The sequence below is a fragment of the Cricetulus griseus genome (assembly GCF_003668045.3).
Source record: "Cricetulus griseus strain 17A/GY chromosome 1 unlocalized genomic scaffold, alternate assembly CriGri-PICRH-1.0 chr1_1, whole genome shotgun sequence".
Lineage (NCBI taxonomy): Eukaryota > Metazoa > Chordata > Mammalia > Rodentia > Cricetidae > Cricetulus > Cricetulus griseus.
The window spans coordinates 24,590,638-24,618,465 of NW_023276807.1; the positions used below are offsets into that span (position 1 = coordinate 24,590,638).

A 27,828-nucleotide genomic window follows, 5' to 3' on the forward strand; every position below is an offset into this window, starting at 1 on the left:
AATTCATAGAAAGACAGAAAGATGGTGTTGTCTTTATTATATTATATACCATGACTACTTCTCAAGAAACATTGGCTTTATTAAAGATGACATAGATAATTGTTCTAGGAGAGAGACTTAGCTTACAATATGACAACACAGCTACTTAAAAATGTTTATCTGGTGGCTGAGGATGCAACTTAGTTGGGAGAGTGCTTGCTTAGCACGCATGAACAATAGGTTCAGTCCCATCATTGCATAAACCAGGTGTGGTGGTGGATGCTTGTAATCTTAGCACTCAGAAGGTAGAGGCAGGAGAGCCAACAGTTCAAGGCTATCTTCTGATACATATAGAGTTGAAAGTAAGCCTGGGCTACATGAGACTTTGTCTCAAAAAATAAAAAATAAATAAATAAAGATTTCTTTTAAATGAGTGAATAATCAACAGATTATGAGCAGATAAGTTACTAAGTATTACTCGGGATCCAATTAACTAAACCTATTGATAAAAATGTCTTTCGGGACCATAGACAAATGCAATGCACCACTGAGACAAAGACTGTGTTATTGAAACTGTTATTGCTAAGACACTGAGGGATGACGTGTACAATAAATGGGAATCAGGGTGGTTTTAAGAGGATAATGAAATCCTGCCTTGGTTTAAGTTACACTTGTTCATTGTTGCTGTTGTCATTGTAAGTACCTGAAGAGGCCAGAAAAAGGGCAGGGATGCTCTGTAGCTAGAGTTACAGGCAAGTGTAAGCCACCCAGTGTGGGTGCAGGGACCCAAACTCAGGTCCTCTGGAAGAGCAACCAGCACTCTTAACTGCTGAGTTATCTCTCTAGGCCCTGCAAAAAAAATTTTTTTAAACTTTTTTAAAAGTATATTCTAATGTCTAATGATCCTGTTTGAATAAATATAAAGAATAAAGTGCAGACAGGTGGTGGTGGAGCATGCCTTTAATCCCAGAACTCAGGAGGCAGAGGTGGGCAGATCTCTGTGAGTTCCAGGCCAGCCTGGTCTACAGAACTAGTTTCAGGACAGCGAGGGCTGTTATACAGAGAAACCCTGTCTTGGAAAACAAAAACAAACAAAAAAGAATAATCATGTGGTATAATGTTCTTATGCACTGTAAAGACTTGTCACTCATATTGTTTAATAAAATGCTGGTTGGCCAGTAGTCAGGCAGGAAGTACAGGCAGGGCTACTAGACTAGGAGAATTCTGGGAAGAGGAAAGGCAGAGATGCAGTTGCCAGCCAGATGCAGAGGAAACTAGATGAGAATCTTGCTTACTGAGAAAAGACACCAAGCCACATGGCTAAACATAGATAAGAATTAAGTTGTAGGAGTTTGTCAATAGTAAGCCTGAGCAATAGGTCAAATACTTTATAATTAATATAAGCCTCTGTGTTGCAGGACCAGGTGGGACAGAAACTTCTGTCTACAGAATAAAGTACAATTTCAAAGAAAAAAATACATTTTCTCTTTTTCTCTGTTGTTCCCTTTTACCTTATTGGCAGCGGCTAAGCCATCATTACACTGCAGTCAGCAGTTTCAACAACATGGACTATATTAATTGTTTTTGAAAACTCTCTAGTGCTTCATGCCATCACTCAAAGCGAAAGGACTCCTTTAATGAAGTGTCAAGAACTAGTCCAAGAAATTTTGCCAGCATTTCTGCTAGCCAGTAAAGTTAATTGACAGTCTTTAATAGAGAATCGTAGAGAAATTCATATCATAATTAACATAATTTAAGGTGCTGAGGAGGCATGAATTACTCACAAATGGCAACTTTGATCTTTCAAAGAAAGTGCCCAAATGCAGCGGTACCTTACATAACAAATATGTGTAAATCGCAAGTGACACTCATTAGTGTAAATTAGTATTTCTGAGCATTGCTAATTAGCAAACCTGAGAATAAACACAATTTTAAAAAACAACACCACCACTAATTAATGAAATGCAGAGTCATTATCAAGCTGCACCTCTCTCCAGTCGGCATGGCTGTTACCAAAAAGACCAAAGATAGCAAGAAAGTAAAGAAAAGGAAACAACAGTTAGTGGACACATAAATTATCACAGCCATTATGGAGAACAGTATGAAAGTCACTTTAAAAATTTAAGATAAAGGCTGGAGAGATGGCTCAGCAGTTAAGACCACTTGCTTAACTGAGACCACAGAAGACCCAGGTCCAGTTCCCAGAAATCATGTGACAGCTCACTGTTGCTCCCTTTCTAGAGGATCCAATGTCCCCTTCTGCAGGCACCAAACATACATGTGGTATGTTTGAGTGAACAAACACTCAAACACAAAAAATAAAAATTAATAAATATTTTTAATTTAAAATAGAAGGATCATCTGCCCCAGGAATCTTCTCTACTGAGTAGACACGCAAAGGAAATGAAATCAGTATGTGGAAAGTTATCTGATGCCTGTGTTTATTACAGCATTTGTCACAAGAGCCAAATAGTAGAACAACTTAAGTATTCAGCGACAAGTACATGGGTAAAGGAAATGAGTGAACCTGGGACATTGTATTAAGTAAAATAAGCAAACTCAGAGACATCTCATTCACATGTGGAATCTAAAAAATGTTGAACCTATTTTGAAATAGAAGAATAGTCATTACCAGGGAGGCCTGGAATAAACAGGTAGGAAGAAAGAGAGGGCAATGTTGACCAAAAAAAGCTGTAATTAAAAATTAGAGAAGATATTCTATGGCTTAATTTACATTAAAGTGACTGTAGTTAACAGCTTTAATTAATTTTCTTAGAAAATGCAAATATTGGACACTAAGTACTCTTAGCACAGAAATGATATTTGTGTTTTAAATGACAAAGACTCCAGGTTTTGTGCAAAGATGTGTTGGGAGAGGTTTCAGGTAATCTTATCCTTTTACAACACATAGAAAATGAAATAGGAGATTCAACAACAACCTGCAGAAGGAGGTCTTTGAGCTTAGAGGGCAAGGGGTCTCTAAGCTTAGCAGATTAGTGAAGGTACAAGATAGGATACAGATGACAATTTTGGAAGGCAATCCTATTGTACCATCCTATGTTAGGGCCTTAACATCGTGGGAATTTAGGGAACAGTGCCAGATATGATAAAAAGCATGACTAGTCCCTTCTACAGGGTTAGCCTCGGTCATCTATTTGCTAATTAGCTGGACTTAACCACCCCACAGTGTAGACATATCCCCAAAATACTACATTGTGATACTATGTTGTGAGCAATGAACTGACACAAAGTTATCTCTCAAATTCTTAGAAATAAGTGAAATAAAACAGCAAGGTAAATAAAAAGTCAAATAATATGAGCCCTTTATAAGAAAATAATGGAGGTTTTTTTTTTTTTCTCACCCTCTTATAGATGTCTTTCTTTGGACCTCCAGCTCCCAAATATTAACATGGAGACTTATGATTAAGTATGAAAGCTTGGCCTTAGCTTAGGCTTGTTCCCAATTAGCTCTTATAACTTAAATTAACCCATTTATATTAATCTACATTCTGCCATGTAGAGAGCTCATTACCTCTCCTCATACCGTACATCTGACTTGCTCACTCCACACCTTACTGGTGCATCCTACCTCTCTTCTTCCCAGAGTTCCTATCTCTGCCCAGAAGTGTTGCCTCTCCTCTCCTGCTTAGCTATTGGTGTCTTGGCAGAGACACATCTTCACAGTATACAAAAAGATTATCCCATAACACCCTATTACCCTATCCACAAGATTCTTTGTCAGAAACACCAACTTCAGTGTTTAAACATTTCTTATGACATTTCCATATATCTGTCTTCCCAATCATTTCTGAGCATTATATTTTGCTCTTATTAGTGACAACTTAGCTTTTTTCCTGCTCAAGATCCTCCCATCCTTCTAATATAAATTACAATAATTTTAATATGAAAATAGAGTCTTCCTGATATTAATATCTTTACAATTCTTCTAAGAGTGCACTTACTTATCCAAGTCCCTACCCAGGGGGTATAGAGTTTGCTGTCATCACTACAATGGTGTTTCAGTTTTACCTACAGTTGTGATGTTTAAAAGATTCTGACACAAGCAACTTGGGGTAGCCCAGGGTTCCAGGCTGCTGTCCACTCATCACTGCAGGGAAGTCAAGGGAGCAGAAGCTTAAAGCAGCTCCTCATATCCACAATCAAGAGCAGAGAAAGTGAATGCAAAGAGGACTGTGAGGCCAAGTGTGATGTAGATCTTACTCAGTCTTCTTCATCTTAACAAGTTCCCATTTGTTCTTGCATCAAGAAGAGTTCAGTGCTGCCAAAGCCTCAGAGTCTTGAGTTTTCTGAAGTGTAAATCTGGCCTCCCCATTGCTGATATAGAGTTTTCTTCCTGGTTTCAGCTACTTAGTTACCTAACTTGTTACCATCTGCTTCCCACCTCCAAAGTTATGTTTCTGCTGCCTTTTCTTTTTTCTCTCTTTTTATAGTTTATCTTTTTAAATTATCTCATCACTGCATGTTAGTTTTCAGAGGGAACAGGACTAGATATGTATATTCATTCTGGCACCTTCTCATCTTATTTGCGTGTGTGTGTGTGTGTGTGTGTGTGTGTGTGTGTGTGTGTGTGTGTGTATTAGATCACAATATAAAATGCATTTCTTTCTGTGGATAGAAGTCCAAAAAGTCTGAACAGTACTACAGAACAAGTTAGCAAAAAGTCCAGCCAAATGTTAATAATACTTTTCCTTAATATATAAAAAAAAGTCTTTGAAGAATTGAGGGGGTGGCATTCACAGAAAATTCCGCTAAGTCACACCAGCTCTGTCAACCCAGTTGTGCTAACAACACTTACCAAGTACAGCGCATCTGCTTTGTACATATATATGTATGTAAAGGCAAATACCTGTGCAAAATGTTGATGGTAAACCTTTAATTAGAATTATGCTTTTAAAAATTCAAAATGTTGAAACCAATATGTTCTGTAAATATGAATAATTTAACTTAATTTTCAAATAAAATAATTTCTCTCCTTTTCCAGTTTTTTTTCAATAGAGTACTATTTTAGTTCTATGGTCTTTAAAATCTGATAGATATATGTTCAGTTGCAACAAACATTTCTTCATCACTGTCTTACTCTACAGAAACTCAATGAGATGGTTTCCTAACTCTGCATATAAGCTATCTACTCTCATAGTAAGGTTTTGAGTTTTACTTAATCATGAATAGTCACCAAGAATATATAAATGAGTAGATGAGTGATAAGTAGTTAGGTAGATGATGATGATGATGATGATGAAGAAGAAGAAGAAGAAGAAGAAGAAGAAGAAGAAGAAGAAGAAGATAGATAGATAGATAGATAGATAGATAAGCACAATAGATGATGAAACCATAAGAGAAATAAGCTAAATGGATAAGAAGACAATGTCCTGATGTTATGGAGTTCAGTGTGTATCAAGTAAGATGGCTTCTAAAACAACCAAAAATAATGCAATGTAGTAATTGTCATTGCACTAGGGATGTAGTTCAGTGGTAGAGCTCTTACCTAATCTGCACAAGGCTCTTGGTTCACCCAGAATCACACAACACAAAGACAAACAAAATTCAGCAAGAAGTATGTGTACACAGTAAAGGAAGAAAGGGTTAATCCATCCCTTGGAACCGAGGTATATTTCCTAGGGGTAGCAGGTGCCTGAATGACTTGTCATTTGTATCTGAGACTCTGAACTTCAAGTGATTCTCTCTACACGCCAGTCCATTTGCTTTGGACAAGTAACAATAAAAATAAGTGCTAGAATGCAAAATAAAATTACATAGTTTTCGAAGCAGCACAAGTTGCATGCACTCTAAACTTTAAATAGTTTCTTCTGCTTATTCTGAGGTTCACCCCATTCTGGTGCTCCCTACTATTTATTGGTGCTCTATGAACTCTACAGTCCTCCCATTGCAAATTAAGCATGCAGAGATTTCCAGCCAAGTAAAACACAAAAGGAAAAAAGGATGGGTTGCATGTGTGGATAGCATTCCTTGAAGAGTAGCCAATGTTGGTGATGCCTACGTACTACCAGAGGACCTGGGAGTCATTTAGTACACCTGGAGCAAGGGATGGAAAGACCACAATACAGTAAGGCAGAGCACGAGCTTTCAGAATAAATTTCTCTCACATGACAACCAGAAATACTTAATTCTGATCTGTTAAGAAATTGACTTTGACATAATGCATGAGCTGATGCAGAGGAAATGTGATTACAGGGGAATATGCCAAATTTTAATAAGATTTGCCTCTGACTGTTCAGGCCAAATTTTTTCTTATACTTTATGATTTAATTTAAAATGCAAGGAGGAAAGATAGAGACATGGGTCTAACAGGTAGAATGCTAACATTAGATGGGAGGAATGAGTTCCAGTGACTTAGGGTATGATCTGGTGAATATGGTTAATATTAATGCATTGTAGTCCAAGGGTTATATGATAAGTGTTAAAAACAATAAGATAGAGCTTATTTCCTGCATGGAATTGCACATGGGCCTCGGAAGAAACTTTGGTGCAAAGTATGAGGGCAGCATTGATGCTTTGGGACTTAACCTTGTTGTAACCTCTTCAAACTATAATGTTGGAAGTATCTGTATAGGTTTGAGGACCCTTCTACAAAATGTTGGAGAAGTGTATGGAGTTGTGAGTGTGTATAGTATTAGAGCTGGTGTTTATTCAGTCCTACAGCGCATGACAGTGAAATTGGAGGATTATTACAAAAAAAAAGAGGTAGAATTTGGTGTAACTACTAGAAAAGAAGATGAGGCCAGATGAATTTCACTTTACCCAGATGCATTGATCCCTATCAAGTTGGATATTTTGGACACATCTACAGAAACCAAAGCTGGAACTTAGTATAAATTAGATGTTGAAATAATATCCCATCCTAGATAACCAAGAAGTTTTAATAAAATGGGAATTATCAGATTCCTTTTGATGGAACATAAACATCAAATGCAAGCTGGTTTTCTTAAATAAAAAAACTACCTGCTGGCAAGCAAAATTATATGACTTATTTCTTGAACACAGACTTCAAATTCCAGCTAAATGGGTCCTGTAGCTAAATTATGAGAATCTGCACTTTCCAGTTTGTTAAGGATTATTGCAATGTCCAAAGCACTCCTGAGGTGGAGGGGCAAATGCTCTCAAATGATTCTCTGGGACCTGCAAATCCAAGAATAAACACACTGAAGTAAATTGGAGACCAGCAGTTGCTTGCAGCCTCTGAGGGATAGCCATCACTGGAATAGAGTGGTGTTCTACACCCACTTTCCTCAGCTGCCATGGCTGCTCAATCATCTGCTGTTCCTGCTGCTCAGGGTGCTGTGTTTTGCTTTGTTTTGTTTGTCAATGTTTACTAACAGTGTAATCTCTGTTGTTGGAAATCTAGAATAATTGCTTTAGGAGTAGTTTTGCTGAATCATTGTCATTGTGTATTTCTTTTTTCTGCTACAACTTCACACATACACACACACACACACACACACACACACACACACACACACACACACACACACACCACATAAATAAATTAAATAAATAAATAAATAACCTTACGTTGTGGTGATTTGAAAGAAAATGACCCCCAAAGGGAGTGGCACTATTTGGAGAAGTGGCTTAATTGAAGCAGGTATAACTTTGTTGGAGGAAGTGAGTCACTGTAGAGGCAGGCTTTGAAGACTCATATATGTTCAAGCCACAGACCACTTCCTGTTACCTGCAAGATGTAAGACTCTCAGCTACTTTTCCACCACCAGGTTGGCCTGCCCTCTGCAGGCAGGTGGATCTCTGTGAGTCCCAGGCCAGCCTTGTCTACAGTTCTGGAAGGTTCCAAAACTACACCCTGTCTCAAACACCCTCCCACCAAATGTCAGAAACCTAGCAGAAAACACTCGTTTTCTTTCGATGGAAGAAGAATCGTGTTGGTGTGTTTGGGGAAGCTGGGAAGTTATAATGGAGTCAGTCACAACTTTAATCATAAAGATTAAATAAAAGCAATTGTCCACAGAAAGTAAGTCATAATAATACCAAAAATGTTTGACTTGGAAAGTCTGAAAAATACAAACAATGTTGATATGTCCATTATGCTTAGGACAGTTAATTATGTCATCCATATAAATGGGAGAATAAATTACTTAACAGAGATAACTTGGGCTAGGGATTTAGTTCAGTGATAGAGTGTTACTGACAAGCACAAGGTCCTGAGTTTGATTCTTAGGGCTTCAACTAAAAAATATATTTATCCACAGAATCAGCTGGTCCGAGCTAGTGAGAGATCACTAACTCAGGTCTAACAAATGGGTAATCTGCATAAGACCAAACTAGACTCCCTTAATATAGGTAACAATGATGTGACTAGGACAATATATAAGGCCACTGGCAGTGGGTCCAAGGCCTAACTCTAATTCACAAACTGACTTAGTGGAGCCCATTCGGTGTCATTAGTCCACCCATGGTCAGTGCTTCTTGCCACTGGCTGCACTTGGATTTCTCTGATAACTGAAACAAAATAATGATTTTAAATCTGATGCCTATTTCTGGTGGGGGTGGTATGGCTCTAGAACCAGAGCCTCCAGCAAGCGAGGCAACTCTATGGCCAACCTGTGTACCCTGTTTCTGCTGCCTGGATTCCACCCTCAGCTTCAGTATTCATCTTAGGGTAGCCTGGGAGTTGTTTTTGTTTGTTTGCTTGTTTGTTTTTGTTTTTTTTTCATACTCCCCAGGTGACTCTAATATGCAGTCAAGACTGAAACCAACTGTATCACTTCAAAGCTGCCAAGAGGGACTGAATCTTAAAAGAAGGTGTTTTACTAAGAGAAAGAACTAGAAACTTCCCATCCTTTCATAAATGCCTGCATCTTGGTATTAGATTTTCATGAGAAAAACAAAGCATTTTGGATATAACATAAGTTTCCAGAATTCTTTCTTTGCTGTCTTCTTCCTTCATTACCTAAAGGCAAAGAGATACTTACCAAACACTATAAAAAGTAACAGTTTTAATGAGCAGAGTTTTCTCAGGATTTTATTTTAGATTTTTCAAAATGCAAAGGAACAACCCCAGAATATTGATAATTAATAAGAAACAGGACTATGGGTACAATTCAGAGGAGGAATGCTCACCTGGCATGATCAATGCCCTGGCCCGCTAAAAACAAAACAAACAACACCAAGGAATGAAGGGAGGGATGGGGGAGGAAAGGAGAGAAAAATCAGAAAATCATTGTGGCAAACAAAAAAGTTGTACCTTATACTTCTTTTTCTTCCCCTCATACACACTTCCTAGAAGCTCCAACTTATGTACATACCCAGCGTTCCTTGAAGATGTGAGCTGGCTCAACACTGCTTACTACTCTGCTCTAAACTGGATCTTCACTCAATGTAGTAGATGCATGTAATCATACGAAAGAAAAAGTCATAGAGGAGAAGGGAAGCCAGAGGTTAAGCAGAGAGGCAAAAGGGACAAATGAAAAGCAATCAGAGGAAGTGTGGGGTCCCAGATGAACAGGTTTAAGCTCTGGTTCTGCTAGTTAGTCTTTATGTGTCCTTGGACAAATTTCATAGCCTTCTGTGCCTTACACCCACACTGTGAAAAGCCGGGGGTAATAATAGACACACCTCACAGGGGTTTGTGGCAGTTAATTAAAGTTCTTGGCACATAATTAGATTTCTCTAAAAATCCTACTGCTATTATGATCATCACCATTATTGTCCCAGAGTAAAGAACTGGAAACCATGGAGAAAAATGTCTCCTAGGCTGTCGTAACTAATCACCCCATATTGGGTGTATTAAAGCAAGGGAAATACATTTCTCTTAGTTCAGGAATTCCAGGGTCCAAAATTCAAGTATTCCTAGGTGATCTCATTCAGGAGGCTCTGGGGAAGAACCCACTCCTGCCACTCACTGAGCTTACATAATGAAGTATATCACATTATCTGCTTTCAGCTTTTCTGCATGCCTTTTTCTTCTTCTTTCTGTGTCCCACAAAGACAATTTTACTGCACTTCTTATCCACCCTAACTCAATATGATTTCATTTCAAGCCAGGTTTTAATTATGCCTGCAAAACCCTTATAACTGGCAGACTGGGATCAACTCGAAGGAGTAATGTCTCTAACCTTAGGTATGAAGTTCAATAGGCTCAAATGACTGTGTTGTATGCGTGAATCATTAGGCAAAACAGGCAAGCTACCTTCCAGGTCATCAGTGTGAGCTTATTGATATCCTCTTGTTTAAACTGTGACAAATGTCTTTGGAGGAAAGTTGAAGGCTCCCAACAGGGCAGACTGCACATGTCTGCTCCTGTGTCACGTCTCCTGACACTGCTATTTTATTGTATTGTATTTTACCCTGTTCTCTGACACCAGGTGATAGATAAAGAGTGCTTGGATTTGGAGCCTTAGGAAACTAGATTGTAATAACAGGTTCTCCAATTTCATAGCTTTGCTTACCTCTTCATGACCTCAGACAAGGTACTTCTCTCATCCAAGCTTCAATTTCCACAAAATGCCACCAACATGTAGAGTGACTCTCGTTATAAAAAAACTAACACATAAAGAGATTTCACCAAGGAGTTGACATACATTTCCAAGAATGATTGCCATTTGCCTCAGTCTGTGCTGCTGTAACAAAAGACCTGACACCCTAGTTATATTAAGAATAGAAATTTGTTTCTCACCATTCTGGAAGCTAAGACACCCAAAATCAAGGCATCAGCAGGTCCTGTGTCTGGAAGGACTGTAACTGTGTTTCCAAGATGGTGCTTTTGTGCTCGATTCTCCCAAACAGACCAACTCCATACTCACTTAGAAGCATAACTCAGTACTCTCCTAATGACTTAACTCTCTACTCACACGTTGACAAAATACCCCCTAGTCCTCTCATACATTTTCCAAGTCCGTTCATGAGCACGGTGGCCCTCCATCACCTACCAAATGTCCTTCCCCCTACTATCACACTAACAACCAAGTCTCAATACATAAATTTGGAGGATAAATTCTGGCAGCCCAAATATCATTATCATGCTATCATTATCTTTATAGCAGACATCAATGCCTTACTCCCTTTGAGAGAAAGATGGTCAAAGGGACCCTGAAGACAATATAAGAAAACTCATCAGTGTAAATCCCACCTTACTTCCACTCCAGCACAGAGTGCATAGACCAAACACTCAGCCAGTATTCATGGAATTAAATGCCATAGTGACTGCATTCCCAGCACAAGCACAGTCCCAATGAATAAACTCCCAATAGCCTATCAGATTTGGGTCAAACCAGGACAGTCTGTGGCAAATCTCTCCTATTCATGGCAATGAGTAGGCTGCCAAGCAAAGACAGCATAGCAACCTGAGACCTGTAATGTATGTCAACATTCAACAAGGCTTGGACCAAATAGCAGCCTTCATCTCTTGTGAGTGCATTTTCATTTCTCTGTTTACTTTTGTGTTACTAGGTTAAAACATACTCATTGTAGAAACTGTAGAAACTAGAGCAGGCAAAAAAAGAATAAAATTATTCCTGACCTAATGTAATTTTTCTTTAATAATATGACATTTTCAGTCATTAGTGTACAACATCAGTTTTAGCAGTTTTGTAACATTCCATGTATGTTACATTAATTTACTTGGTTTCTAATATTTTGTTGCTGGAAATGAAAATATGAAGATATGAATTTATTATTTATAAATTTTATGAAGTGTCAATAACATGGTATTTATTGTAGCCCTGGTCCTTTTCCAAAAGTTGCAATTAACCAGAAAAGTTAATCTGATTGGTTTGTATGGAACTGATTTTCATATGCAAATTGGTCTTCTCTTATCTTTAACTATATTATCTTAAGCAAGTGCTCTCATAACCCCACCATTGCCAGTCCAGCAAGCAGTAAGTCCTCAGCCCTCTCCAGTCTGCTGCTTCAGTAACTTGTTCAGCAACAGGGCTAATCAGGCCAGTGTCATGGGATTTGAGCTCTGTATAGGCAGACTGGTGAATTAACAGTCCAAAGGCAGTTTTCTCAACTACAAACAGCTGCAATTTAAATGATGGCTATTAGTTTCCAAGGAACAGGGCAGAAAGCATGGGTGGATCAACACAAATTCATCACCACCATCCTCCAGGTGGAAAACAGCTTAGGAAAATGTCAGAGTCAAATCAAAAAAAAAAAAAAAAGGTTGAGGTTATAGAAGAAGGACAAGACTAAGACTGGGGGACACAAACCTCTGAGAGATGGCTCAGCGGTTAAGAGCACTGGCTGCTCTTCCAGAGGACCTGGGTTCAATTCCCAGCACCCGCATGGCAGCTCATAATTATCTGTAAGTCCAGTTCCAGGGGATCTGACACCCTCACACAGACATATATGCATGCAAAACACCAATGTACATAGAATAAAGATAAATAAATGATTATTTTAAAAAACTGGGGGACACAATTGACTAACCTTATACCTCAACAGCTGCTTATATGCTCAGTCTGTATGTATCCCCATTTTCCTATATAAGACAAATAACCTGGGACATCCAAAACAGAAACCGGTGGTGTTAAGCGGTGTTTTCTCTTGCAGCCGACACAGCCCTTGGCACTGACGATGTATATGATGAGAAAGGGTGCCAGTGTGACGTGTCTGTGGAGGATCTCACCCCACCACTTAAAACTGTCATTCGAGCCATCAGGTGGGTAAAATCTGATGATTTGAAATACTGTGTGGCTATTACTTTTTATCAGCAGGTAAGTCTCCTGGAATAACTATCTCTGTTTGTATGTCCATCACATGCTTTTTAACTCATGAAGTTTTTTTTTTTTTGAATAAGGAACTGTACTGCATATAACATGAAATATGTTAGAGACGGTGGGTGGTATTTGAAAAGGTAAACCATACCAGGAGATTGTGTAGGAACTAGTGTGCTGTGTTGTATTTGTTACTTTGGGAACATTTGGTTTATTGGTGCAACTAGATTTCTTGAAATTATTTTATGGCTCTATTCAATAACATATGTTTCATATTTTGTAGCAAAGGAAAACCCCTCTTGGCTCTTTGAAATAAGGTGGAGCTCTAAACTTGGGGAGCCCGAGATACTCTGCAGTAATGCTTTCCCTTCTGAAAAGTAATTGTTCATAGGGAATCTAAGTCTGCTTCTTCTACACTGGCAAAGAGCTAAGAGAGGACCCATGTTAACTCCAGCTCATGTAAAAGCTCTCACATACATATGAAAAATCCATAAAGTAGCTGAACAAGTTGCTGTTTATTCTGCCTTCCCCATTTAATCTCTGTGGGGAATCTATATCTCTTTGTGTATATTGGGCAAATGGATTGGTTTTTTGCTTGACATTTCCTACATCTTATCAAGAAGCCAGGAAATGGCTTAAAATATCCAAGCTAACTTGGAGTGTTCAGATATTTGCTCTAATCTAAATATCAGTGCAATTGATTGATTACTGCTAGTTTGAATTGGTCATTTAGCATGATATAAGATGTGACTTTGTGGTTTTATTGGGAAACACTGGGCAAGCAAAAATTGGTTACCAGTTAATGTTTGTGGGGGCAAAGAAAACCATGATATTATGAAAATGCCTGTGCTCCACAGGATCTTTAAACAATCGGCATCCACAAGTTAACCAGAAGTATAGTGAAGGTTAATTGTCCTACAGAAAGAGAAGTTCCTTTTCAGCCTGCATGGTCTCAGGTTATGCTCTATATCTCATTGTAACTATACATAGTACTACAGGACTTCCTCACTGGGGACCAGTTTGAGCAACCAGTTACATATCCATGGACAACCTAGAAGTCCTAGGTGACGTGTAAGTGAGGCAGGATAGCACATGTCTATAATTCCTTAGAAAGCTGAGGGAGAAAGATTGGAGTATATAGGAGGAAAAAAAGAAAGAAAAAGGAAAAGGAAAAGAAACCTACATATATATTTAAGTCCAGAGAGCACAGAATATGTAGGGAAATAATGTCAGAAGCCTTCAATTTAAGAGAAATGATAGAGCTAGAGAAATGATTTAGACATTAAAGCACTGGCTGCTCTTCTACAAGGCCCAAGTTTGATTCCCCATACCCAGATGGTGACTCACTGTAATTCTCATTCCTGTGAGTCCAATGCCCTCTTCTAGCGTCCTCAGGCACCAGGTGCTTATGTAGAGGACAGACATACATGCAGGCAAAGCACCCATACACATAAAATAAAGATTTTAAATTTAAAAAAGAACCAAGAAACATACTATCCAATACCGAAGCTACTTGTTGCAAAAAGCGATTTTAAATTTGAATTAATAAAAATGGAAGATGATTTAAAATTTTATTGCTCAGTTGCACAATACACACTTCAAATGCTTAGCTGTCAAAGGCACCCACAGCTAGTGACAACCATATTGGACAATCATCACAGGAAGTTGCATTGGACATTCCCGCTCTGTAAGCCACCTTCAGACTCTTCTCATGCATTGACTATTTTCATCATAACCTCTAACATAAAGGTCGGAGAGATTGGTCCATAAATTCATCTGACTGGCAACAAGTACCTTAAATCTTATCTAGGAGAAGCAGATCAGGCGCCATAAAAGTCAAACTTAACACAGTTTTGTGTCATTTCTGCAGAGCTTCTGAAACGTCCGCTTTTGCTTCACAGCCTATAATAAAAGGATTGTGGACTGCAAGAAAGAAAATGAGTTAGGTTTATTCTGCTGTCTTAAGCACTTTAGCAACAGTTTAAGATTTACTTTGCCCTTCCTGAAATAGGCTGACGTTTGTAAAGTCTTTTGCCGAACTCCCTTGTTTTTCAAAACTTTCTTGCTCTTTTTTTGTTTTTTTTTTGTTTTGTTTTGTTTTGTTTTTTTTTTGTTTTTTTTGTTTTGTTTTGTTTTGTTTTCCTGTTCACTGTTTGGTCCGAGATTTTGTAATTTTGTTTGTGTTTTGTTTGGTTTTTATGACAGAGGCTCATGTAGCCCAGGCTGGTCACAAATAAAAACATACAACATAGCTAAGGCTAGTCTTAAACACCTGATCCTCCTGCTTCTATGTCCCTAAGGCTGGCATTTCAAGTGTCTGCCACCACACCCAGCGTGGTTCTTAATTGTATGTGGGGGTCGTGCACATGTGAGTGTCTGGGGTAGAGGGAGTCTGCACATCAGTGTATGGACAGAAGCCTGAGGAAAACATCATATGCCCTGCTCTATCACTGCCTGGAGACAAGGTTTCCCACTGCCCCTGGAGCTAATGCTGTTTTAGTTAGACTATCTGGTTAACAAACCCCAGCAATTCTCCTGTCTTCACCTTTCCCCCGTCTCCTGCTGTGGGGTTACAGGCTGTGTACAAACACCTGGCTTTTACAAGTAGGTGCTGGGATCTGAACTCATGTCCTCATGCTTAGGCAGCAGGATTCTTACTGCTTTAGCCCTGAGTCCTTATTTTCAGCTGAACCTGAAACCATGATTGAGGTGACAGGTTTTTTTTTTTTGTTTTTTTTTCTGGATTTTTGAGGCTTTCAGTGATGATACTTGGTACCTGGGGGATACTTTTCTCCCCTCTATTCTGATTCTGCCTGGAGTTTTTTAAATCACTCCTAAGTTCCATTTTAAATAATTAGATACTATCAAAAACAGAAACTTAAGAGCCACTAAGGAATTTAACAACAGTCCAAAGCTGCTCATCCATGAAGCATGTAAGTTGAAGGTACATGATTCAGAAGGTGAAGAAATGGTTAGCAGTTAAGGACATATGCTACTGTTACAGAGAACCCACTTCATTCCCTAGCACATCAGTGATGCACAATCGCCTATAACTCCAGCTCCAGAGGACCTGACTCTCCTCTGGAGGCCATAGGCACTGCACTCACATGCGTGCTTGCACACGTGTGTGTGCATGCACACACACACACACACACACACACACACACACACACACACACACACACACACACACACGCATATCATTTAAAATAAAAACTAAACTATTTTTGTAAGACACACAATTCAAAGACCACCCAATACAACTAGTTCTGCAAAGAAATTTGCAGATGTGTGTCCCTAAATCTTATACAACAGTGCTCTTTCCCTGAGGGACTAATTACATAAGTAAGTTCAACATCAGCTAGCTAATTAGTCTGTCAGAGTATGCCCACCTCTTACAACTCACCTGAAATAGGGTTTTCTGTATTGGTTACTGACTCCAAGCATGAGCCAACCATTATCCGTCTCTAAATGAACAACTTTGCTTTGACATTTTCCTTTTTGTTAGAATATTTAATGTGAATACATGAATGTGTCTTTTGTATCCCAGGAACTCTTACAATAGTTAAAAGACAAGTTCAAATTAAAACAAAGGATAAAAATATGCATTCCACCACAAGGGTGACAATATGGAAAAATATTACTACATTCACAAACAGCAAGGTATCAATTCTTTATATTCAGTTGTTAGTTTTTATTAAATGTCTCCCAACATCTCAGGAAATAAGATGAGTATGACTCATAATAACATTCTATTATTTTCATTTTTTTCATTTTACAACCCCAGTTCCTCCTCCCTCTCCTTCTTGTGCCGCTCTCCCCACCCCCATCCACTCCTCAGAGAGGGTAAGACCTCCCTTGGGTAGTAAACAAAGTCTGGCATACCAAGTTGAGGCAGAACCAAGCCCCTCCCAAGCCCCTTTATTACTTTTTAATAAAGGAGGTTACCTGTTTTTGATGGATTTTGTTTGTTTGCTGAGTTTGTTTCTGCTGCTATAATGAAATTCTGGAAATCAAACCTGGCTTCTTACACATAGTAGGTGAATGCCCTACCATTGAACTACATCTCCAGTCCTTCAATGTCACTTTTCACAGTCAGTTAATAATGACTATTCTTAGATAATTGCTAAAATATGTCCTTTACTCAAAAGATGACTTGGTTTTGTGTATTTCCTCCAAGACTATCACAGACCTTTCTCTAAATATTTCATGGAGGGGTGATTAATAGCAAGTTGATTGATAAACTATACAGCATTCTACCCACTTGCCTTTGACTATTTCATTGTAAGACACCTGTTTTCTGATCACTGTTTGAAAACATCACCCATATACTATATATAATAACCAAGTTTGAGATCAATCTATATGCCCTATATGTATCAAGAAACTGTGGAAGCCGGGCATTGGTGCCGCACGCCTTTAATCCCAGCACTCGGGAGGCAGAGGCAGGCGGATCTCTGTGAGTTCGAGACCAGCCTGGTCTACAAGAGCTAGTTCCAGGACAGCCTGCAAAGCCACAGAGAAACCCTGTCTCGAAAAACCAAAAAAAAAAGAAAAGAAAAGAAACTGTGGAATACATACAACACAGAGCAATACTCAGCCATAGATGAAGAATGAAATGTCATTTGCAGTAAAACAAAAATAGATGGAACTGGATTATATATCAAGTGAAGTAAGCCAGACCCTTAGAAAGATGGATAGGGCATGCTTCCTCTCATGTGCAGAATCTACATTTGCAACAACAACAAAAAAAAATCATGCAGTTTGTAGAGGGACTATTTAGAGAAGGGCCAGCAATAAAAGGAAGGGCCCAAGGGATGCTGATAGATAGAAAGTGAATGTTATTGCAGTAAATTGTATACATGTATCAAAATATTATAATGAAACCAGTGATTTTTGTATAATTGATTTTTAAATGACAATAAAAGAAATAAAAAGAGAGAAATTGCCATTACCTTGACATGATCTTCCACAGTGCAGATCATCTGATCATTTAGGAATTTGTGAAGCTGAATAATGGTTAAGTGTCATACTTGTATTGATATTGTGATCACTATAGAAGTTTGAATCTGGTATTCCAGCTATCAGTCTGGGGAGCAAGAGTTCCTCGATGTTCAGGTCACTTGTTTCTGTGGATTTCACCCGCGTGGTCTGGACCCCTTTGCTTTTCACTCGTGCTTCTATGCAACAGGATTCCAATTCAGTTCCGTGATTAGTTGTGGATGTCTGCTTCTACTTTCACCAGCTGCTAGATGAAGGCTATAAGATGGCATCTAAGTCAGTCATCAATCTCATTATCAGGGAAGGGCATTTAAGGTAGCCTCTCCTCTGTTGTTTAGATTGTTAGTTGGTGTCATCTTTGTAGCTCTCCAGACTTTTCCCTAGTGCCTGACTTCTCTGTAAACCTAAAATTTCTCCTTCTATTTTGGTATCTCCTTTCTTGTTTTCTTCTATTCTTCCCCAGACTCAATCTTTCTGCTCCCTCGTGACCTCTGCATCCCTCCTCTTCTCCCCTTCTCGTTCTCTAGCTCCATCCCCCACTTCCCATGCTCCGAATTTGCTCAGGAGATCTTGACCCTTTCTGCTTCTCCAGGGGAACACGTATGTCTCTCTTAGGGTCCTCCTTGTTTATTAGCTTTTTTGGCAGTGTGGACTATAGGCTGGTAATCCTTTACTCTATGTCTAAAATCTGAATATGAGTGAGTACATACCATGTTTGTCTTTTTGCAATTGGGTTACCTCGCTCAGAATGGTTTCTTCTAGTTCCATCCATTTTCCTGTGAATTTCAAGATTCCATTGTTTTTTTCCACTGAGTAGTACTCCATTGTATAAATGTACCACATTTTCTCTATCCATTCTTCGGTTGAGGGGCATCTAGGCTGCTTCCAGTTTCTGGCTATTACAAATAGTGCTGCTATGAACAACGTTGAACAGATGTCTTTGTTGTATGAATGTTCTTCGTTTGGGTATATGCCTAACAGTGGAATTGCTGGATCTTGTGGTAGACTGATTCCCATTTTCTTGAGGAATTGCCATACTGATTTGCAAAGTGGCTGTACAAGTTGGCACTCCCACCAGCAGTGGGAAAGTGTTCCCCTTTCTCCACATCCTCTCCAGCATAAACTGTCATTGGTGTTTTTGATTTTGGCCATTCTGAGAGGAGTAAGATGGTATCTCAGAGTTGTTTTGATTTGCATTTCCCTGATGGCTAAGGATGTTGAACACTTCCTTATGTGTCTTTTTCCTCTATTGAGAATTGTCTATTTAGTTCTGTAACCCATTTTTAATTGGATTCTTTGGTGTTTTGGAGACTAGATTCTTGAGTTCTTTGACTTAAGTTTTGTGCAGGGCAATAGGCTTCGGTCTGTCTGTAGTCTTCTACATGTTTGCATCCAGTTATGCCAGCACCATTTGTTGAAGATGTTCTCTTTGTTCCAGCATATATGTTTGGATTGTTTATCAAAAATCAGGTGTTCGTAGGTGTGTGGGTTAATAGCAGAGTTTTCAACTCTATTCCATTGGTCTACCTGTCTATTTTTGTGTCAATACCAAACTGTTTTCAGGACTATGGCTCTGTAATAGAGCTTGAAGTCAGGGATGGTGATGCCTCCAGAAGTTCCTCTATTGTACAGGGTTGTTTTGGCTATCCTGGGTCTTTTGCTTCTCTATATAAAGTTGAGAATTGTTCTTTCAATGTCTGTGAAGAATTGTGTTGGGATTTTGATAGGGATTGCATTGAATCTGTAGATTGCTTTTGGCAAGATTGCCATTTTTACTATGTTGATACTGCCTAACCAAGAGCATGGGAGATCTTTCCATCTTCTGGTATCTTCTTTCATTTCTTTCTTTAGAGACTCAAAATTCTTACAGTACAGGTCTTTTTTGGTTAGTGTTACCCCAAGGTATTTATGTTGTTTGTGGCAATTGTAAAGGGTGATGTTTCTCTGATTTCTTTCTCCACCAATGTGTCATCAGTATATAGTAGGGCTACTGATTTTTTGAGTTAATCTTGTATCCTGCCACTTTGCTGAAGGTGTTTTTTGGGTCACTTATGTAGACTATCATATTGTCTGCAAATAGTGAGAGTTTGAGTCTTCCTTTCTGATTTTTATTCCCTTGATCTCCTTTTGTTGTCTTATTGCTCTAGCTAGAACTTCAAGGACGATATTGAAGAGGTATGGAGAAAGTGGACAGCCTTGTCTTGTTCCTGATTTTAGAGGAATTGAATTGAGTTTCTCTCCATTTAATTTGATGTTGGCTGTTGGCTTGCTGTATATTGCTTTTATTATGTTGAAGTATGTTCCTGTTATACCTGATTTCTCCAAGACCTTTATCAAGAAGGGGTGTTGGATTTTGCCAAAGGCTTTTTCTGCATCTAGTGAGATGATCATGTGTTTTTTTTTTTCCTCAGTCTGTTTATATGGTGGATTACATTGATGGATTTATGTTTGTTGAACCATCCTTGCATCCCTGGGATGCCTACTTGATCATGGTGGATGACTTCTCTGATGTGTTCTTGGATTTGTTTTGCCAGTATTTTATTGAGAATTTTTGCATCAATGTTCACAAGAGACATTGGTCTGTAGTTCTCTTTCTTAGTTGTGTCTTTGTGTGGCTTAGGTATCAAGGTTATTGTAGTCTCGTAAAACAAGTTTGGCAATGTCCCTTCTGCTTCTATTGTGTGGAACAATTTGAGGAGTATTGGTATTAGCTCTTCTTTGAATTTCTGGTAGAATTCTGCAGTTAATCCATCTGGCCCCAGGCTTTTTTTGTTTGGGAGTTTTTTTGATGACTGCTTCTATTTCCTTAGAGGTTATAGGTCTGTTTAAGTTGCTTATCTGTTCTTGATTCAACTTTGGTAAGTGATATCTGTCCAGAAAACACCAGCATGGGACTGATCCAGACCCCAGGAACATTGGGTTTCTGTGAGGAAACCTCGGAAATCTACGGGACCTCCTGTAGTCATTCAATACTTATCCCTAGCATAGGTGTGGACTTTGGGAGCCCATTACATATAGAGGAATACTCCCTGAGCCAAGACACACAGTGGTGGGCCTAGGCCCTATCCCAAAGGATACAATAGACTCTGATGAAACCCTAAGGAAGGCCTCACCATCCAAGGGGAGCAGAAAGGATATGTGATAGATAGGGTTTAGTTGGGGGGTGTAGGGGAGGTCAGGAGGGGGAAGGGAACTGGGATTGTCATGTAAAACAATCCTGTTTCTAATTCAAATAAAAAATTTGGAAAAAAAAAAAAGAAGTTTGAATCTGGGCTTGATGAGATGGTTCAGTGGTTAAGAGACCTTGCTTCCCTTATGGAGGACCCAAGTTTGATTTCCAACACCCAAACTGAGTGGCTCACAACTGACTATAATGCCAGCTTCAGGAGGTCTATCACCCTCTTATGGCTTCCTTGGGCAGCTACACTCATGTGCACATGCCCACACAGAGACTAATATACACATTTAAAAAAAAAAAAAAAACTATGACCATTCGGAAAATTCTCATATAAATGAATGCATGGTTTATATTTGTTTTTAACAAGTATTTCAAAATCTTATCAGTGCAACTAGATTTTTTAAAAGCCTCAGAGTGATAATCTTTTAAAAATGCAAGAGAAGATGTATAGCTTGTTTTCTTGCACTGAGCTAGGTTATTTCTCAAATATGCACATCAGGGCAACATGAGAGCATTGTTTAAAGAATTGGACATTTGGGTAAAGAGTTTTGCTCACTGGACAATGTGGTGTTTATATGCTTCTCACTAGTGTGCTTTCATAGAACTGCTATGTCTAGGATGAGCGTAACTCCTAATGAGGTCCTCAGTGACCATTGTTCTTGCATAAGCTGCTGTTATATATGCAGAAAATGTGTGTCTTTTCATATGATTATCTCAGTGGCAGAGTGCCCACCTCGCAATCGTGAATCCCTGGAATTGATCCCCAAGACCACAAAGCAAAAGTCTGAATGAGAATACTGTGCAGCCTATTTTTCTGCTGAAGATAATTAAAAACAACCCAATTCAAATGCTCATTATTTTGAAAGACTGCAAGAGAAGCTATTAATTTTATTATGTTCCTAACTTCTCTTAATATTTATATGCAATCATCATCACGCCTGTTATGTTGCACTGTAGGCAACATTTTATATACTAAGTCAAGCCAACTGTTTAAAGAACCAAATGAAATAATAAAGTCAAGAATGAAAACACAAAAGAATCCACTTTCTGTGTATTTGTTTGCAGCACTGAGGCTGCAGCCCAAGGCCATGCATAATCAGACAAGCAAGCACTCTACCATCGAGCTCCATCCCTAGCTCCTCAGAGAATTATTTAGCTGACTGTCCTGGCACTATGGATCATCTACCCCTCATCACTATCCTACTGAGCTGGCGGCTCAGGAAATTTGATCCAAGAAACGGGATATCCTGTACCCAGCCCTGTGCCTCTAATAGGGATGGTGATAGTATTATTCTAGCTGTGGAGAAGACTACATGAAGTAATATTTGCAGCCACTGAGAGTTGTGAGCTGGCTTTTGGTAAGCACTGGGCAAATGCTAATGATTAGCCCTTGAGTTGACTGGGCTCCTTAATGCCTTGCAGCATGCCTTCTCCACTGCCCCTCCTCCACTGTGAAGAAGAGTGCTGGCCTTTTCCTCCCTGCCTGCACCCATGGCAACTCACATGAGAGGAACATTCCTTTCCCTTTGCTAAGAGATGCTTTTAGTTCCCACAATATTTACAGCCTTCTTCACCCGTATCCCTCCCCAAAGGTGTGCTATGACCCCTCTGAAGATATCAATCTATTATTTAGACTGATAAATAACTCAGAATTAAAGGTTAATTGGGAGGCAGCTGGAGAGCTGGCTCAGTGGTTAGGAACACTAGTTGGTCTTCCAGAGGTCCTGAGTTCAATTCCCAGCAATCACATAATGGCTCACAACCATCTGAAATAAGGTCTGGTGCCCTCTTCTGGACTGCAGGCATACATGCAGGCAGAACACTGTATACATAATAAATCTTTAAACAAACCAAAAAAAAAAAATAGTTAGTTTTTTACTCAATCATAAATCAATGTGGGAATTCCTCCCTTCCTGTTCAGGGTGTGACTGCCCCACCCCAACCCACACACACTCAGGTACTTCTAAAGAAGTAAGAAGTTAGGTGTGGGGGCATGCAAAAGGAGGCTATCAGAGGGAGGCGGCAAATTCAGTGCCAACCTGGGCTACATGGTAGAGGAAAAGAAGAGGAAGCGGGGGAGGAGCAGAAGGAGGAAAGGAAGAAAAGAAAGAAGAAACAAAGTCAAGGATTATCAGTCATCTCTCCCTTCTCCTTTACAGGGGTCTAACTACTTACAGACTCTTTCAACTTCCTCCATGGAAGTTAGTATATGCACTCTAAAAATGTAAGCTGAGTTTCTCCTGTGCACCAAGCACAGGAATAAACATTAACAAGGGAGGCAGATCCCTGTTTATAGTCATAAGGACCAGCAAGAAAAATACAGTCAACCATGATGCCCAGCAGGATAGGATAGTTGGAGCATGCATAAATCAACAGGTCCACCAGATATGGCATTCAGAAAAAGGTGGAACAAAGAAACCTAGTGAATCTATAGGTACCAGTAAGGTTATTTAAGGAGAGATGTGTTAAGCATGGGTGAATTACAATTACAGAAAAATGCAGAAATGATAGTGGCATTAGAAAGAGTGTGTAGAGTTAGTAGAGGGTAGAAAACCAGGAAACTACAGGGAAAATTGAAGATGGAGCATGAGCTATTTTAAAGAGTTGGAATGTGAGAAGTCTTTAAATACAGAAAAAAAGTTTATGTGGTGGGTGCTTTATTCTAATGTTTGAAAAGATGTTATGAGTGCCAAGTAAAGGAGGATTGAGAAGCAAAAACTACTGTTTTATACTGTATCTATAACTATATATATATATATATATATATATAATATGTGACATATACTTAACACTATATATATAATATTATATATCCATATATAATCTGTGGGAATGGTTCAATGGATAAGTGTTTGATGTACAAGCATTAGGGTCAAAGTTAGGTATCTGGAATGCATATTAAAAGCCAGCAGGCAAGAGTGATAGCCCACCTGCAAGCCTCATGATCAAGAGGCAAAGACAGGGGATCCCCCCCCAGGACACACCTGATAGACTAGCTGAATCACTGAGCCTTAAGTTCAGCCAGAGATCTTTCTTCAGTAAATAAAGAGGTGAGATCAAGGAAGATACCCGACTTCAACCTCTGGCATCCTTACATATGCACCACACATACATGCACATAAATGTTAGTATTTGTCAGGTATAGTATACAGATCTGAAATCCTAGCACTCAAGAGATAGAGGCAAGAGAATCAAGAGTTCAAAGTCAATCAAGGCTACATGGTGAGACTGGGTCTTAAAACAAAACAAGTAAATTATAGACTGTAGAGAAGGGTGGGATGAAAGAGCAGGAGGAATCAAGAATAGTATATGTGCCTTAAGAGAAATAACTGTTGCGTCTAAAATGGTACCAATGAGGCTCAGCAGCAGAGTGGATCTCTGGGTCTGTGGCACAGTAGAAAAAAATGGAATGGGAACAAACTTGGTAAGCATCATCACAATGACAACTGTCTTACTGATGGCTCATTTCAGGAACTAAAAAAAATAAAATAAAACTACACAGATTCAAATGCTTAAAAGTATGCAAAGAGATACAAAGGAAAAAGAGAGTGACTAAAAGAGAGCAGACAGATGACTGGCACACGGATAGAAACCAGGGAGGTGCAGCAGAAGACAACCTGGAAGAACCTGGTTGAGTAAGAGACAGAATTTAAAATGTGCTGACTGCTGCTAAGAGTTCAGAAAGATCAAATAATAAGGTCCTTTGAAAGTGTCCATCAGACTTAATGGGACTCCAGAGTGGGGGTGGAAAAACGGGATATAGAGGGGAGAGCTTGAAGTCAAATGGCAAACAGAACTCTTTTAAAATCCTGACATTATAATCTTTCACTATTAATATGAACTCGGTGTCAAGAATTTCTTTGTGACTAGCAAAGACTCAACTCTTAAAAAAAAAAAAAGCTCACACCTGATCAGCAACTGAAGAGCTAGGGATAGCATGTCAAGCCTTCTGAAGTAGATATGCAAATAAGACCTCACTGTCACCTTAGTTGAATGACAGAGTTTTCCTGTGTTCTTTCTGCCATACCTGTGCTGAGAGGCATGCACAGGACGGTTCTCTTGGCCCCTTCCTGAAAGCCAGTCTTAACTCTGGATCCTTCTTGAGTCTCACTTTGTACTTCACATAAAAACACTTCACAGAGAAGAGGTTGTTGTTGTTGTTGCTGCTGCTGTTGAATCTGCAATCTGTTTAGTTCTTAATCTTGCTGATGGCCCCTCTGCTGTTTTAAACAGAGATGATGGAGGCTTGTTTTCAAGTCACTATTAAGACATTCTTGACAACCATGCCACAGTAGAAGGTGCTGCCTGCAGATGCTGCAAGGATCATTTAGCACATGCTTTTAAAATCAGCTAATATATTCCCTAGGACATCCTTTGTTTGGTTATGTTTTGAAGATAATCACTTGTGGCTACATTTTCATTAAGGCTGAATTAAACTACTATTCCTCTTAATGACACACTGTGATGGCACAGATTTTTTAATCATTTATTTGGTTATAATTTAAAGTGAGTCTCCTTTTTGTTGCTGGGACAAAATGATTTAAGACCAATAGAGTATATGGGTACTTATTTACTTATTCCTTTCACACTTTAGGTTTTATGCAGAATTTTGTACTCAAAAAAAAAAAATCCCCAAATTTAGTTAGCATATCGAGGTTAAGCAGACCCTAAGAGGAAATTAACTATTTATAGACTTGCTTGGATCTACAAATTTCTGCATGAATTTTACACTCTTAAAAAGAAAATTCACCAAACCTATAGAATAAGCTCCTCTATCTTTCAGCTTGAGAGCCATAATAATTTAGGTGGGGCATGGTGTCACACTCCTTTAATCCCAACACTCAGGAGGCAGAGGTGGGCAGATCTTTGTGAATTCAAGTACACTTTGGTCTACATAGAGATGTTCAGGATTATCAAGAGATTTGCAGAGATGTACCTGTGTATACTTCTATTAAGAGCTAAAGAGTGGGACTAGAGAGATGGCTCTATGGTTAAGAGCATTTGTTGCTCTTTCAGAGGACCCAGGTTCCGTTCCCAACAGCTACATGGTGGCTCACAACTATCCATAACTCCATCTGGAGCCCTTGTCCAATCTCCACAGGCACCAACACATACACAAGGCACATACATACATGCAGGCAAACCATTCACATACATAAAACAAATCTTAAAAATAAAAAGCTAAACTGAATGGCTCTTGGAACCTATTCCTCATGCTGGGTTGCCTTGTGCAGTCTAAATTCCAGGGAAGGTACTTGATACGCCGTGCTTTGCTAATGCTCCTGGGAGGCCTGCCCCTTTCTGAATGAATATGGAGGAGGGGTAGAATGTGGGGGGGAGGGGGGAGGGGAGGTGAAGGGCAGGAATGGGAGGAGAGAAGGAAGGGGAGGCTGCACTTGGGATATAAAATCAATTGATTAATTATTTAAAAAAAAAAAGAAAGAGAAAGAAAGACTGAGTCAGGGCATCTAAGATCTCCTAGGTTTCCCTAGTAGCTAGTATCCCAGTCTGAGATGGAAGGGTAGAGCAGTCTTTTTTTTTTAAGATTTTATTTGTTATGTATACAACATTCTGCTTCCATGTATATCTGCACACCAGAAGAGGGCACCAGATCTCATAACGGATGGTTGTGAGCCACCATGTGGTTGCTGGGAACTGAACTCGGGACCTCTGAAAGAGCAGTCAGTGCTCTTAACCTCTGAGCCATCTCTCTAGCCCGAGTAGTCTTAACTGTATGTTTTTCTATCTCATTTTGCAGAATGGATATTCAGAAAATAAATGAATACTGTGCCCACAAATATAAGTATATTGTTGAATTATGTTTATATAATAACACAGGAAAACAATATCACTAAAAATCATTGTGAATAACCCATTTACTTACAATAGAAGCACAAATTATCTAGTCATCCAGACCTGGTTATCTACTAGATTTGCTCATGAATAACACCACCTTTGAATTAACATCTAAAATTGAGAAAGAGATAGCTTGGGGTGTGGTGGGGGTATTTGATGATCCATCCAAAGTCTCTATGTCATTCAAGAATGAGCACTGGGACCCTTATTCTGTTTTGTTTTGTTTTTTTATTTCTTTTGTTCGGTTTTTTGAGACTTGGCTTCTCTGTGTAACCCTGGCTCACCTGGAAATCACTTTGTAGACTGCCCTTGAACTCAGAGACCCACCTGCCTCTGCCTCCTGAGTGCTGGGATTAAAGGCGTACCACCACGCCCAGATGAGACTCTTGATTTTAAATGTGTTACATGCTGTTCTTCTCATGGAGACTCACATATCAGAAAATGGAGTTTCCCAGACTTGAAACAAGAGCTGTGAAATATGGAGCCACAGAGCAGATAAACCCAAGAAGCCAAGACAATGTAGAGAGATGGACCAGAGATGGGCATGCAGAGCCTGTGGAAGGCTGTCACCTCCAGAAATCATGTCGCACCACCTCCTCCAGTCTGGCAGAACACTTCAGTTCTGCACTCTCAGATTGACCTGTTTCCAGCTGCCTTCTGCCCATTTGTCAGCTGCCTCACTAGACTGAAAGTACTCTGGCTTAAGGGGATTGTCTCTTACAATGGCTGCCCCCAATGATGGACTGTAAGATGAAATTAGCCCTTTAGTCTCCAGGAGCAGGTGTTTATCACAACAGCAGGCAGGCAAGAAACAAGAGTTTCGTTAAATCTCTGTGGCTCGGGTGTAGCTTAGTGATAAAGCACTTTCAGAGCATTCATCAGGCCCTGAGTTCAATCTCTCCCACTACAAAGGAGTGTGTGTGTGTGTGTGTGTGTGTGTGTGTGTGTGTGTGTGTGTGTGTGAGAGAGAGAGAGAGAGAGAGAGAGAGAGAGAGAGAGAGAGAGAGAGAGAGTTTGTGGGGTATGTGTATGATTATGTGTGAGTGGGGGGGGTGAATGTGTGAGTATGTGAGTATGTGTGTGTGTGAGTGTGTGTGTGTGAGT

The 27,828-nt window shown here is 39.4% G+C and overlaps 1 protein-coding gene across 1 annotated transcript in view; it reads left to right on the top strand.

The window, feature by feature from the left end:
* Kcnq5 (potassium voltage-gated channel subfamily Q member 5) overlaps window positions 1–27,828 on the top strand; it is a 531,455-nt gene that overhangs the window by 489,273 nt on the left and 14,354 nt on the right. The window contains 1 exon segment of the mRNA XM_027392801.2: window positions 12,526–12,634. Within this exon segment, the coding sequence (XP_027248602.1) occupies window positions 12,526–12,634 (109 nt within the window).